Here is a 16,252-nt window from a genome sequence, read left to right as displayed (position 1 = left end):
AAAAGAAGGAGGATATCTTGAGTTTATTAGTTTATACACTAATTCAGGGTGTATAGTATCGTGGAACATCATATCACTGAAAGCACTTTATTGGTCCTGTTTATCCTTGCATTTCAAACTATATAACATAAATGTTAATGGATATGTATACATCACAAATGTCTAAATACATGATTAAACACAGGTATGAAATATAAAAATAAAACACTACTGATCTAATAAAATGCTAAAATAAATACTGTAAATCATTAGAATCATGGTCCACCTAGATCTTAAATTTAGAATTTGCAACTTACTGCAATCATGCCAGGCAAATCTCAAGATCCCAGATGAAGTCTCCATTTTTCATACCAATATTCAATTGTTCTTTGAACAAGATTAATCCTACTGTTTGCAAGATCACTTGACCAGAAATCTGATTTCATCTCCAGAATTTCTTTGTGGGATTTGACTGCTTTTGCAGGTCCCATACCATCACTAAAATAATCTTCAAACTTTTCTCTGTAGTCTTCAGCAGGAAGAAATCTTAAAGTCTCAGCAATCATGAGACTGTGTTTATGAAAAGGAATAATAGTGACTATTCCAGCTAATCCCCTCTGAAAAGATTCAAAATTGAATTTTGAAACTGATACACTTTTATCAAATAAATAAAGATATTCAATGCAGGCAATGGATTTATAGATTAAATTCCTAAAATTATTTATTTGTAAAAAATAATTGTTCAAATAATTCAATATAAGACAAGAGTGAATTCAATATAAGATCAGAATAAATATAAACTATAGTTTATTTCCATTATGAAAGTCTGACCTAAATAATGAGTTTTAATCAAAATACTGAATTTATTAAGAATTTTATTTTGTGCATTTTTTGAATGAAAAATTTATAAACGCACAAAATTTTTTGGGATAAATATATGAATTGACTTTTCACACACCAGTAGCGATAACTTTATTACATTGTCAAATGCTGGAAATAAATATTTTATAATGAGATATAACTGAAGGATAATAAACTATAAAATTTGAAAAGATAATAAACAATGTCTCTGACTATTTTTATAATGCAGATTAAAATAACTTAAAATGATTCAGTATAAATAACTTAAACAACTGAATTAATTGCAAATATGAATTTAATAAACTTAATTTCTGAAAAATATAAATTTTTAATCAGAAATTAACTTTAAATTATACTTAGAAAATCATCTTCCTTTCTCAAGGGTGTAATATTTAGTTTTATTTTCACCCTAATAGAGGCAAGGCATTCAGCATTTTTTGAAATTCCTTTCTTATTCTTGGTAAATGGCCCCTTATTGAATGAGCTATATTGGCATACAAATATTTTCCTGCAATAAAGCAAAAAAAAAAAAAAAAAAAAAAAAAAAAACCAACCCTTTATAAGAATCCACAATGAAGTGCGAAATATATCTTTGTTAAAATTTAAAGCAAAAATTAATTTTGAAACTCAACTTACCAGCAATGAAATCTTTTTCCTGAGGGACATGATTTTCAACTGTTCCATTTAGTATTTGTAGAATTTTCAAATTCTTTCACCCATGGATTTGAAATTGCACCCAATGGAAACTATTTCATCATTTTTGACAATATCATTTTCAAAATTCGAAGGCAAATTCTCGGCATTTATATTCATACGAATACGCTCAGACAATTTCATTTTGTTGAAAAATAATAAGTAAAATATATATATAGATAGATAGAAATCACACAACAAAGCACAATGACAAATTCGTTCTTCAGAAATTGTGAAGTACAATCAGTACTAGCAATATGAACTGAAACTATTTTAAAGTTCGATTATAATGACGTCACACTCCCTTGGCAGAGTGCGAATGACTGATGTTGCCCGATTTTCTTTTTACATGAAATAGAGTAGAGAATGGGAATATATGTTCAGGAGTGCAAACTCATGTTAGGATTATGTTTTATGACCTGTTTAGTTATGCCTGATAAATGCATGTTTAACACTTTATGGATTTTAAAGAAAAATAAACAGATTGTCTCCAATCATCAGATAATAAGAGTAAAGCAAAATGTATTTGTTACACAAAAGGTATAGATATATCAAATATGAGACAAGTTGCTTGATAAACACATATGGTATTTAATTGCTTTTATTCTTATTGAAGTGAACCCTTTTGAGTACATCACACATTCAGTTGTCTTTCTTGTTAACATTTCATTTTTGAGTGATCCCTAATGACCTAGTTTCACTATACCATATTGAGTTGTAATTCAATATAGTATTTACTGTACTATACTGCATTCTGTATATTCACTGTATAATATTGAATAGTAACATTATTTATTATAATTGCAGAAAATCTATTGCGAAGAAACTCTAGCTTGAGGCTATAAATTTGGAATGATAATGATTTTTTTCAACAGGCAGTTTTAAACTTTCTATCTTTTTGAAAATTATTATTTGTTAAAGGTTGTTACCAAATATTAAGTTTTATTAAAAAAATTCTAAATAAATATTAGGTTTATAAAAAAAATTCTGCTAGCTGTGGTATTTCAATTCTGCAATTCAATTCATAATAGATTCTGCTAGAATCTATTATGTATTTTTAGCAGTTTTTGCTTTTTGTCCTTTTGCAACTTGTTTACATTTTTTTTTTTTTTTTTTTATTTTTCAGTAAAATTTGTATTTATAATGATTTGTTCTGTTTGACAAAGTGAAGTACAGCTTAAGCCGCTAGAATTTTAAGCATGGAATTGCTTCTTGGGTATTAGAGGCTCACTAAAAGAGATTTTCCAAAATTTTAATGAGTAGATTAATTAAAAAAATAAACATGCTTCTATTAAAGCATAATACCGCACAGAAATATGCTTATAGCATACATTTGAATGGATTTTGTTGAATAATTCATATATGAAACTTTAGCATCAGTTATTATTTAAGAATAATGCTAACATTCTCAATTAGTGATATGGCTAGATTCAATCTCTAAGAAAAGTGGTAATCAATTTTAGAATTCACTATATTATATATGAATATTTTGATTAAAATATGAGAAGCTAATCTCTTTTCGATAGTTTATTTTTAAAAGTTTTTATCTGTACAATGTATTAAAAACCTTATATTGTATTAATTGAGACTTACGAAATCAACTTAATAAAATAAGATAGCTTAAATTCTATTAAAAATTTCTTGAAATCTTTTTAATACTGGGCAAAATATTGTTTTTTTTTAAATGCATTCTCTAATTTTTGATTGTGTATTGATATAAATATGATAAAGTTATTTTGCCCACTTATAAAATATTTGGTAATTCTATTTTCCACATCACTGTCAACAGTTTCTGCAAATGTGTCTATCCATTCAACTTAACAACTAATTTGTGAATTTTAAGAAATATTAAAAGAGGCCACCGAGTTTTATTATTAATCTTTTAAAAGTTGACTAATCTTACAGTACATTTTGCAAGTACAGAAAAAATATCAAAAAAAAAAAAAAAAAAGGACTATTGTAAAATTTGGCATATTATGAAATTTTCAAATCAACACTATGTGATATTATAAAACAGAAAATATCCATTGCCTAGAAAAGATGTGGGTGTATGAATACATGCATGTTCAAACAGGCTTAATTTTAGTAGCGATTTCTCCCTATACATCCTACTTTTCTTTATTTTTACTTCCTTTTGAATTGTAATTGTAAGTAATTTATGTAAAGAAAAAAAAATTTGTTTCCTTATTGTTAAATTTTGGTTTTTGCTTGTGTTTATGATTATTCTATGTTTGTTTCGATTTTGGTTATGATGATATTGTCAGGGATTTTTTTTTATTGCCATTCCTTCCAATGAAATGGAATAGAATCGTGTTTAGTTATCATAGGGAATTGAATTTATTTAAATTCTTCTGTTGTTTCAGGATAGATTTGTAATTGAGCCAGCATTTCATGGAGATCTCAGCTTCTTCGGTGTATTTGATGGTCATGGTGGTATGCATTTTTTCTTATTATTCATTTAAGGAGTCGGCACTCCCTACACCGACAATGTTAAATTACGCAATTTTATGTATCTTTTTCAGTGTAATTTTATACAAGTCTAAAATTTTTTTCATAGTTTAAATTTACCTTTTTCTCTTTACTGTTGTGAAATGTTAACTATATATTGCTTTCTTTAAAAATTTAATTGAACATCACTGATAATTTTTGAAAATATGACATTTTTTAGCTCGAGATCAGCTCTATTAAGAAATATTTTAGGAATATCAGAAAATCTTCAAATTAGTATGTACCTTTATATGCATGTAATATGTGAAGAAAATTTCAAGACCATGTATTAAGTAGATTTGGAAAAAAAGGTACATGCAGTTCCAAAAATACTATTTTGAGATAATGCAATTTATAAGTAAAATTAACGTGTCACAAAATAGTCCAACACAATAGCTTACAAACTATATATATTTTATAACATCTTTCATTACTCTCTCTCTCTCTTTTTTTACATTTTTTTTTATTACTTCTTTCTTTTAATAGCTGAGAAATGGCGTATTGTTTCCTTAAAATCTTATCACCACAAACGAAAACATTACATTGTATAATTTCATGTTCTTTTTTCTAAAAATATATTACAGATTCAAGTTTGACATTTTTCTCCTTACAAATAAAAATATACAAAAATATAAATTGGTACTTAAAAAAAATTAACTGAATGTCACCAAAAATTCCTCAATAATTTTCAATATTTCTCTATATTCTGTTTCACCCTAACTTGGCAGTAGTGTATATTCTAGACATGCCAAATCACAGTCGTTGTGAGGGGAACTGGGTTACTTTAAAATATAAAGTTACTAGAAATGCAGATCGCTGGCGAAACTTTATCTTATCAAATTTTTCGCCAAATAGTAAATATTTATTAACTTTATTTTATTATCATTTTAAATCAGAGAATTAATTTTTTCCTTATTTTGTTTAATATTATTGATACATTATATTAATAAATCCTTAAAGTTATTTGATTTCGTTTCATCGTTTTTCAATATTCTGTAAAGCGTAGTTCGGCTGTTTTTCAAGAAGATATCTGTATTATCTTTCTAATCTTTTAAAACTTTATCTAATGTTGGGATCTCATTTCTACGAAAAAATGAATGGATTTTTCATCAAATACAGGTTAATATAAAATCATCATATTTTACAAGACTTGAATGTTTACCTACTGAGCCTGGTCACATCTTTCCAGGGATACTTAAAGGACTGGATGCCTTTATTTCTTTTTTCAAACGGAAAACTGTCCTTTGCAAAATATCTGTAAGATGCGAAACTTTATCGACGATTTGATTGATAAAATCTTGAGGATTTTCTTCTTGGAGTCAAGAATAAACATTTAATATGTTTCCTCGTGCTGCACTTTTTGTTAGTTTCACTCGTCTTGGAGGTACCTATAGCATAGTCGGTGATAATACTTTTTAGAAGTGAAAAGAAATGATGAATTAAATAAATATTCAACAATCAAAACTAATATTTACTAATGTGATTAACAGTATCAAAAATATCAGCTGTTAAAAAAGCGAGAATAAAAAAGCACGAGTAATGATAATAACGGCTGCGAAGTGAATGAAGCAAAGTCGGCGGAAACATACAAGAAAAGCGTGCCAAATATTTGACCTTGAAGATTGCTTATAGCCTAAGTGGAATTCATTATGTCATTCTTTTGGTTTTATTCGTTCACTTTATTTACCAAATAGTTAACAGATAAGCACTTCTAACTTGAGAAAATTTTTTAAATACATACTGATAAATAAAGGATTTCTGTAATTTATGATATTTGATAAATTTCTGTGCATTTTAGCTATTTTGAAGTCGAAATTGATGGGGAACTCTTTCCCAACATGGATTGTCATATTTTCTGCCTTTTACAACACTGCCAAGTTGGGGTGAAATAGAGTATAGTAAGAGATCAGGATTACTAATAAATATTTTTGGAATATCACAAAAATTTAAATTCAGCATATACAGTTATAGGTATATAATAAGTGATGAAAATTTTAAGTATGCACGTAATGTGTCTTTTGAGATAAAGGTACATAGAATTTTAAAAATATTTTTGAGCACTAATGCAATTTAAAAGGAAAATTCTTACCTAATCAAAACATTCCTGCTCCATAGCCTGCAACTTTTACATTATTTTTATTCTTGTTTTCCTCTCTTTTTCTTTTACAGCATCTCTATTTTCTCTCAATTGCTGAGATAAGGCATAGGTTACTCTCAAAAGTTTTTCTCTGGTGAGGCATTTTAGTGCACATAAGGTGTATTCATCTGGTAGTATAACTGAGTTTTGAGTAAATTGAGCCTTCTCATCTGTAGATAATTTGTGCATAAAAGTTGCACAAATGCCTTGGCGCATATCATGAACATTATTCAGATTTTGTCAAATAGCTAAGCCTTAATAATTTTGAATTTCGTCAATTTGGCTGTCAGTCAAATGATTTTTTTCCTGACAGAGGCTTCTCATCAAACAAAACTTGCTCCTTCATCTTTTCCTTTAACCTCCAAAGTCTTGATCCCATGTGTTCATTAGATGGCCAATCCATTCTAATTTTTCAATAGGATATTCACTTATATATATATATATTCATTTATAGTATCAAATGCTTTGGAGTCACCATCACCTAAATATTTAGTGTAACGTGTATCATGGAATACTAAAGACTGTTCAAAAATTTTACAAGCAACTTTTACCTCCATCATTCCACTCGAGCCCTGAAAATTGCTTTTACAATTTTTTTCATGCTTTTGCTAGTTTTTGCAGAGACACCATTTACTTAGCACTTCAACATAAATTACCTTACTAGTGCCCATACTAGTTACTGCACTATTTAGTGATGTATAGCCTCGCTTTTGCCAGGTTCCATTAACCGCTACTATAAAGTTTTTGTCATTATTGTTTTAAATGACAGCTTCCTTTGCAACTGTTTAAACAGTTTCCCTGGTTGCACCTAAAAGTCTCTTATTATACAACTGAAATCTGGTTGATGGTTGTGGCAGATTCATAATTGCACAAAACATTCTACAAGCTTCTGCATTTTTACCAACGGAATGCATGGCATATACATATCTTGTACTGACAGTGGCAGTCTGTGTTTCTTCATGAAATTCAGAGGAATTAAATTCATGAGTATAATCACATTCAAAGCATTTTAAAATGAAAGAAACTGCAAGACCTTAATTACTTGTCATCACCTGCAATTCCACTAGTGCAATTCTTGCAAGTAACATTGCTTTTATAGAAGTTTGCGAGAATGTTCAGGTGCATAATTGCATTAATAATACCTTGATAAGAATTATCCAGTCTAAAACTGTCTTCAAGGTTGGGAATTTTCTTTTCTTTCACAGAAATCAGTTTAATATCAGGCGAAATGTTATCGAAATTAGCAGGAGAATTTCTGATCGTTTATGATACATGCCTTTTCTTTTTTTAAAAATGCTGTTTGATCGTGGCATGCTTAATTCTTTTAATCAATTGATAAAAAATAATTAAAACAGTGCACAAAAAAAAAAAAAAGCAGAAAAATCTTTGCTTTACAACACAAAAAAGGCAGCGCTACCAGCGATAAAACATGATTTAAACAAAGCGGGAAATGTAAACAAGGTAAACAATCACAGTTACGATTAAACTACTCCTCTCTTGAAGTCAAATAATAAATAGAGGCTTAACAGATGGTTTTAAGGTCCAATGTTTACGTTTTCATCTTTCAAAGTGGGCGTGGCATGGAATTATGGAATTTAAAAATCTGTTTACATTCATTTAAAATTAATTTTAACTTATTTCTAATATACACACAAGCTATAGACTATCACCGTTGGAATGATATTGAAATGGAAATTTCAAATATAAATATATATAAACCCAAATTTTTTTTAAAAAAGTATATGGGGTACTCACTCCCCTTTTAAAACTTTCCTGATTAAAGCGATAATTTCAGCAATAGTGAAATGAATTTTTCCTTTCTATTATTATTTATATTAATAAAAATAAATATCAGTATCAATGTCAATAATGCTTTTATACCTGCTTGTAGACTGCTTAAGTAAACCTGTACCAAAGTCGTATGCTACTTAAACGCTACACTTTGTTCATAGTTTTTACTGCGCTTTCAGGTCTTTATCATTAGTAATTACAGGGTATATCTACAGGGTGTTCCGAAAAAACGTGGACAAAAGGACATGACAGATCAGTCATACAACAAGGATCAAAAATTGCATAGGAACATGGGGTCGCAACTGCGATGCGGAGCAGCTAAAGGGCGTATAAAATAATACATAACACAAAGAGAAGAAACAAAATCAATACAGAACATTTTATTGATAATTACTTACTGACATGCGACTTATGCATGCCAAACGTTGCGCCTACAGGAGGTGCTCAAAGTGTTTACCAGATGCATCGAGACATGCCTGGCATCGACGTTGCATGGAATTGCGCACCTTCTCAAAGTAGAGATGCATTATCCACGATTTTTTGAATAACAAATAATATTGCTGTTGTTATTTTTAAATATGCGTTCCAAATATCTGTTATTTCAATCATATTATTAATTAAAAATTATTACTTAATATTAAATATAAATTTATTAATTGTAATTAATACTTAATTTACTAATTTAATTAACGTGTGATTGAATTAAATTATCTGTTTCAGCTTACTTCTTAAATTTTATTTTTTTCTCAAAACTATTTATTTAATTTATTTATTAGAGTGAACCATTTTCTGGAAAAGATGAGTTAAAAATATATGTCATTTCTTTAAAATGTTTACTTTAGTCCTATATTCTACCAATAGATGGCGCCAGCAGTAAACAGAGTACATGTAATCAAAGTCAATCATGTCACGAGCAATTAAAAATGATCTGTACGGAATAGCGCATCATCAAATACGAATATCGGTCACTCCCGTAAAGTGGAGCGGCGACTTCGCCCTTTTCAGTGAAGCCTCGCACTTTCCGGTGAAATCACCGCTTCGATAAATTTCAGTGATATGCAATTCAATGATACGATACGATAATTCAAATAACCGGTCCGTTCACTTTTCAATCCAATCACAGATTTCTTTCGAGAGCTTCCATTGGACAGATCGTATCGATTCTTACTTTCCAGTAAAGTCACCGCTCCGGCAAATTTCAGTGATATCGTATCGATTGTTACTTTCTATCGTGATCCAAAACCTGTAATCGAAATATCATCAATAAGATCGTATCAAGGATTTGAATCACACCCCTTTTTGAAAAGTATTGATCACTTGTATTTGTGACTTTTTGATATTGGTTACGTAATAACCACTCTGAAAATATTTGTCATCCCTATCTCAAAGATATCAGGTTTATCTCGAACACATCCCGCTGCCTCAACGATTCTTCCTACCAAGTCTTCTGGCGTTTCAACAAGTGTTTCATACACAAGTCCTTTTAAAAAGCCCCATAAGAAGAAATCCACGGGAGACATGTCTGGTGATCGTGGTGGCCATGCAATGGGGTCAATTCACGGTCACGTGTCAGGTACCAAACAAACCGTTTCTGTTCAATTTTCAACCGTTCTGCGCATGTCGGGCCGATAACGTTGATGAAACTATTGTTTAGTAAATGTTACGCTAGCCGATCAATTATTAAAAACTTCTGATTTTTTTTTAAAGATATTATTTTGAATTATTTTCTCCAAATTTTCGTAGTTATATAATTTTATTTCTTATACTAAAATTTTAATTAGTATTTTCAATGGAATTATTGTTTTTGCATAATTAATTAACGTCGCTTTTTAATTCGTTTGGTGCTGCTTTATTCTTTCCTTTCCCATATCCTTCCCCCCACTTTTTTTTTTATCCAAAGGATACATTTTGACAAATGACTATGGCAGTGTTTTTGAAAAATTACATATATTCTTTTTTTTACATATTATTTAAATATTATTGAATGTTGAATCTTATAAATATAGTTCTTTTCCACAACAACAAAAATAAATTATTACTCTTAGATAAGTTAATATTTTAAAGCTTACTAATAAAATTATTACATTTTTTTTCTTATATAATGATTTTTATTAATATTGAGACTTTGATGTTTTCAGTTTGCTCAGAGGAAAGAACATGAAATTCAAATTAGTATATATTGAATAAATTATGTTTACAATTTCAAATTATGAAATATTAAAGGTATAGATACCTTTTTTAAATCTATGCAACTTATGAATCAGTTATTTCATTTTAATTTGTAGAGATCATTAAAGGAAAACAAACAAAATTACAGTTTCATATTTTTTGTTTACACATTAAAAAAAAAAAAGATAGATAGATAGATAAAATATATATGATAATTATTTGAAAAAATGTGATCAAATGGATGTTTCAATGTACTCACTAATTCAAAAAACTATTTATCAACATTTATTTTTCTAGACACTTAGAAAAAACATAAACACAGTATGACAAGAATGGCAATGTAAATGATGAAATCAATTTTATTCAACAGAAACAATCTAAATACTAAACAACAGTTTTTTTTATCATGAATAAAAACATTATGTTGAACAATATACTTTAAAAGCAGAACATTTATGAAATTTTATTTAAATGTTAAAGCTACATTGATAAAAATTACATTGAATGAATATCATAAAATAAAACATACAATACAGTAAATTTAATAAACAAGAATAAGGTCATGATATATATATATATATATATATATATATATATAGAGAGAGAGAGAGAGAGAGAGAAGTTAAATAGGATATAAAGATGAGTTAGAAGAAACACTTTTATGCTTTTACAGAATTTTATAACTCAAAATTGATATGTTAAAAAAAATAGAAAAAAAAAGTGAGACATGCATGTAGCAATGAAGTTGGGAATAAAAATTATATAATAAATGCTGATATGGAAATTGATTTTCAATGAAAAGACCTGTATTTATTAAAACAGAAATCACTGAGGTGCACAATGGTATAACATGATATTATGATAAAAGTCAATTTCAGTTTAAATACAATAAACTATTGACATTTCATTTTTAACAATAGAAGAGTTGTTTGATATAAATTCACTTTGAATCCATCACAAATCTGCAAATGTTTTGCAGCAGGAGTTTGTTTACTTACATTAATTAAATTTAGATAAGATTTTTTAGAAAATGCAATGTAATATTCATGTAAACATTTTAAAACCTTCTAAGCATATTCAAAATTATCAGAAATTTCATCAAATGTGAATAAAGTAAATTAGAAATGCTCTCACGATTTTGTTTGATTGTTTTTGTTTACAAATCGCTTCCCGATTTCGGTAAAAATTTACTGTACGGTCACCCTTGGCGACTTTTTCAAAATCTCGCCAAAAGTCGCCAAAATGGCGATTTTTTGTATAAACGAGATTTAAAGAAAACAGCGTAGTGAAAATGTTGCCTGCGGAAAAAAATGAAATGGCGGCCAAATCGCTGAAATCGTTAATAATGAACAATAAACATGTATAACTAGTTTGTATAAACGAGAAACAAATCGCTGAAATCGTTAATAATGAACAATAAACATACCTCTCTCCTATTATCCGCTATCGCTCGACTCCTCACTACCTTCCACCTCACTCCGCCTTTACTTTGATGACGATGTTCCGTCTTCCGGCTCCTTGTCGGCTCTTTGAGGAGGGTAAATGCGGATGATGGAGTCGACAAAGGCCATGAACTTGTCACACATGTGCTTGTTTTTTTGCGCCACACATACTCGGCTAGATAGTAATCGAGCTGTGTTTTTGCTTTGCTAGCTGGTATAGCACGTTTTACTGCCCCCCACGTTCCTTCAATGGTATTAGTGTGGGCACCTGTATCCGGGTCCTTGAAATTCACACTATGGTTAACCTTCAGATGCACGAAGCCTTCATTAGAAAGGCAATCGTAGCTCTTCCAGCAGTCTGAAATTATTATCGAACCCGGAAGAATATACTCATTTATAACACTTAATAAAGAATCAGTCGTCCTATCATCCACAACTTTCATAAAACATTTGCCCGTCTCGCGCTCAACTCCCCCAAACACCCATTTACCTTCCACACGTTTTCCCCGATTAAATTTACGTTTTCCAAATTTACTTTCATCTATCTCAACAGTCACGCCGCTTCCACCCACTTTCATACTACTTTCAATCATCTCTACCACACAAACCTCACGACAATAAGAACGATAGTCACACACAGTCTTAGAAGAACATTTACTTTCTTTCATATTAAAATCAACCTTACTCTGAGTCACCCACAAATATACCTGAACTAAAATCTCATTCAATGTCATTCTACTCAATTCAAAAAAAGAACCCTTTCTCACACTCCTTTTGACGTCATGCATTTGTCCTTTCACCTTTGATTTACACCTCCATTCAAAACCATCACTTATATCATGCCTTTCAACCAATTTCATGTCCTTGCCACACTTACAACACTCATATTTATTCGCAATCAAACCCGCTTTCATACAAAATTCAAACGTCTCCTTACCTTTATCTAGTCCATACAAATATCTTAAATTAACATTCTCATCATACCCCATAACATCATTCTCACCAAACATTCTCGCACTTACCTCAGACATTCCCCATGCAGCAGCCATCACAAAAAAATCCAAATAAAAGAACGCGGGAGCTGAAGATTGAAAAAGCACACGTGCAACGTGGTCAAACGAAAATTAAATAATTGCGTCTACATTCAGTTGACCAGTTGACCAATAGGGTTAATGCAATTACCCTATTATAATTAGTTGTCGGTCGGATGGGGGTTGCCATATAGAAAGATTTATCGCCAATCTAAAAAAATCGCGCCAAGGGTGACCGTACAGTAAATCTGATCCCCGATTTCTTTTTTTCGAAGAATTTTTCTAAAAAATTACAGAAACATTTGCTATTACTGGAATTCCATTTACGATTTAATAAATGAACACACACTGAATGAATTCTTCAAAATGATCGAAGCATATCACCGACTTCGAAGGCTTAAAAAAATCTATACCAAAAATACCAATCCTAGGCAGGATTGTTGAAAGGAAAATAAGAAAACATTTTATCATGACAGTCACTCTTGTGTTTCGCATTAAAGCATCCACCAGCACACCAGTATTTCCTCTTTTAACACATAATAAGAGGAAAGAAAATGACTCAAAAATTATAACTTCAAATGTAAACAAAAAAAAATCCGCTTTATACTCGGCGGAGAACGTTAATGGCAGACTAATCGACGAAAGCGGTGCGGATGAAACTTAAATGCCATGCGCGGATAGCTCATGACATGTGACTTTTACGTCACATGAATTGACCCCATTGGTCCACCGCGACCAATCCAGCCGCCAGGAAAAGTAGCCTGCAGATGTGCTCTGACGAGTGTACTGAAATGTGCGGGAACATTCAACAGTACATGACCATTTTGCAGTGCTGGCTCATCGGCTGGAAAATAAAAGTCAACCCAAGTAATTGCGCGTGCCCCCTGTTTACTAAAAAAGTGAATATGCCTGACTTAGCCCCTATCCAAATTTTCGGCCAACCCGTCCCCTTTGTAAATGAATACAAATACTTAGGGTTAATTTTAGACGCAAAATTAAGCTTTAATAGTCATATTAAAGCAGCCCTCTCCAAAGCTACTAGAATGAGTGTTAAACTCAACAGCTTAATTTCTCCTAGGAGCAAGCTATCGATTAGGCTCAAGCTTCTGCTCTACAAAGCTATTTTAAGACCAATACTGATGTACGGCTCCCAAATATGGGGGGACATCAGCCACTAACATCAAGAGGTTGCAAGTTTTTCAAAATAGGCACCTGATGAAGATTGTTGACGCCCCCTGGTATATCAATAGAAAGATCTTACATGACGATCTCAAAATTGAACCTGTTTCGGAATTTATTAGAAGAACATCAATAAATTTCTTCGAAAAACTGCCCCAGATTCGTAACAAGTTACTTAATCTACCTGCATATGATCCTGCAGTTCCCAGCTCTAGGAAAAGACCTAGAGCTGCGATAGACAATGTCTATATCAATTTTCCCTCAGTCAAAAAACTGAGAATTAATTAACTCTGTTACCAATCTGGTGGATTAAATTTATCAAAATTATTTGTTTTGGCCTCAGATAGCTACGATGAGCTACACGCGTGAAATTTCTTGAAATTTTTTCCTTCAGAAAGTTTATTCCTAAAAAGCCCCAATAGTTATAGCACGTGCAACGTAATTCCACTAAAGTTCTATTTTACCCCATAAATAATATAAATATTATTTTTAAATTAATTAATTGTATCATAAATAATAATAATATGAATTAAATACCAAATTTCATGACGTTAGAGCTTTATTGCGCTCGTCCAAACTAGTTCAATTAATTTTAACTTTTCCCTAAACTAACAAATTAAAGTATCTATTCCAAATTATGATGTGGAGGTGCTCGTGACCACTTTGTCACATCGCGGAACTCCGAAACATCACGACGTTGCCGTTGCCGAAATGTGCGGGAGCGCCATTGTGTTGAAATTGAATGCGTCGACGAATAGGCATCGGAACATTATTCAGCATGTCTGGCAGAATCTCTTGCAAGAATGTTAGATACGTAGAACCGTTCAGTCTGTCTGGTAGAATGTACGGACCAAGTAAACAGTCTCCTACAATGCCAGCCCACACGTTCACGGAAACTCTTCGTTGTGCGGCGTGCGAACATGTAGCATGCGGGTTTTCATCTGTCCACCTATGCAAGTTGTGACAATTCATCACACCCTCTAATGAGAATGCAGCCTCATCCGTGAATAGAATACTTGCAGCGAAATGTCGGTCGGCAGCTTTTTCTTGCACATACCACGGCGCAAAATGCATACGACTGCTTTAGTCTCCCGGTTGAAGTGCCTGGACGCGTTGTAAATGATATGGGTAAAGTCCTTCGTCGTGTAGAATGCGCCAGACGATAGTTTGGGGAATATGGGTCTCTCGGGATACAACTCGTATACTTGTTGAAGGATTACGCTGAAGTGCTTGGACAACTCTTTCTTCAGCATCAACTGTCAGAGATATTCGTTGGCGACCTGAATCTGGCTTGTGCACGTCTAACGCGCCGGTTTCACACAATCTTCGGTGAATAGTGGCAAAGAATGAGCGGCTAGGCATCTTTCTACTAGGATATTTTTGACGATACATTCAAAAGGCTTCTCGTCCATTGCAGTTGGCCATGCCGTAAACTAAATGCATGTCAGCCAATTCGTTTTACATGTAACTAGCCATGTTACGCCCAACGCATCCATGGCTCGAATGAATTCAATCTCCTTTTGCTCGGCTCGTGTCTGCACCGCAACGCTCTTTCGTGCTTCTCGCGCCCTCTACAAGCGTTTGCGACCCCATGTTCCTATGCGATTTTTGATCCTTGTTGTATGACCGATCTGCCATGTCATTTTGTCCACGTTTTTTCGGAACACCCTGTATATTCATTTTTGTCCTAAAAAGTTATTGCGCCTTGAAGTTGTCAAAAGAAACTGGTAATCTGTTTATTAGTTCTTCAAATATAGAAAAATACGTATTTCATTATATATATATATATATATATATATATATATATATATATATATATATATATATATATATATATATATATATATATATATATATATATATATATATATATATATATATATTGAATTATGAAATTCAGTCAGCTTTATAATCAATTATATATAAATTTATATCTTACCCAAAATATGTACATAAAATATTAGTATCTTTTGATCTTTTGTCCATCTTCTCCTAATAACACCATCCATAAACAGAATATTAATTTTAAAAAGAAAAATGATGGAGAAACAACATTGTCTCTCATTCAATATTTTTCGATCTGATAATTTATATAAAATTATTGAAAGAATTGTTTGAATCATTTCAGGATCTGTGGTTGCTGAGTTTCTAAAGCGTAACTTGAGTATTCAAGTGAAATACTTGCTCACTAATGGTGAAGACATTGAATTAGCCTTATATTTGGGTTTTTTGAACTGTGATTTCGACTTACAGCAACCTGCAAGTATTCAAGAATTGAGAGATATTTGGTTTAAAAATCCAGGTAATGCTCATTTTATCTTTACATACTATTGGTAGTTTTCGTTAAAACTCTGAATCAAATAATATTTTATTTTTGTCATGCAAAGTTTATTAATTTAAAGATAGTATACTTGTTTGTAATAAATGTTTCCAAAAATGATTTACTTATAAAAATATGTGATTTAAAAAAATTGTTCTTATGT

The 16,252-nt window shown here is 31.1% G+C and overlaps 1 protein-coding gene across 1 annotated transcript; it reads right to left on the bottom strand.

The window, feature by feature from the left end:
• Nucleotides 1-317: 317 nt before the first annotated feature.
• On the bottom strand, nucleotides 318-12,608 carry LOC129959376 (uncharacterized). Its single transcript, XM_056072196.1, has 2 exons — nucleotides 11,544-12,608; nucleotides 318-596 (listed from the first exon to the last, which is right to left on the bottom strand). The coding sequence occupies exons 1-2, from the start codon at nucleotides 12,606-12,608 to the stop codon at nucleotides 318-320; spliced, it is 1,344 nt and encodes a 447-aa protein (XP_055928171.1).
• Between the last annotated feature and the right edge of the window lie 3,644 nt (nucleotides 12,609-16,252).

The sequence above is a fragment of the Argiope bruennichi genome, chromosome X1, assembly GCF_947563725.1.
Source record: "Argiope bruennichi chromosome X1, qqArgBrue1.1, whole genome shotgun sequence".
In the NCBI taxonomy this organism is placed as follows: Eukaryota; Metazoa; Arthropoda; class Arachnida; order Araneae; family Araneidae; genus Argiope; species Argiope bruennichi.
The sequence above is the reverse complement of the archived record's forward strand: the minus strand, read 5'-3'. Positions and strand labels throughout refer to the sequence as shown.

Excerpts from the sequence above, each read along its gene's own strand:
- LOC129959376 (XM_056072196.1), bottom strand. The coding sequence starts at position 12,608 with ATGGCTGCTGCATGGGGAATGTCTGAGGTAAGTGCGAGAATGTTTGGT. Across the intron at positions 597-11,543 it reads TAGCGGATAATAGGAGAGAG|AGGGGATTAGCTGGAATAGT; the intron begins GTATGTTTATTG and ends GAATCTTTTCAG.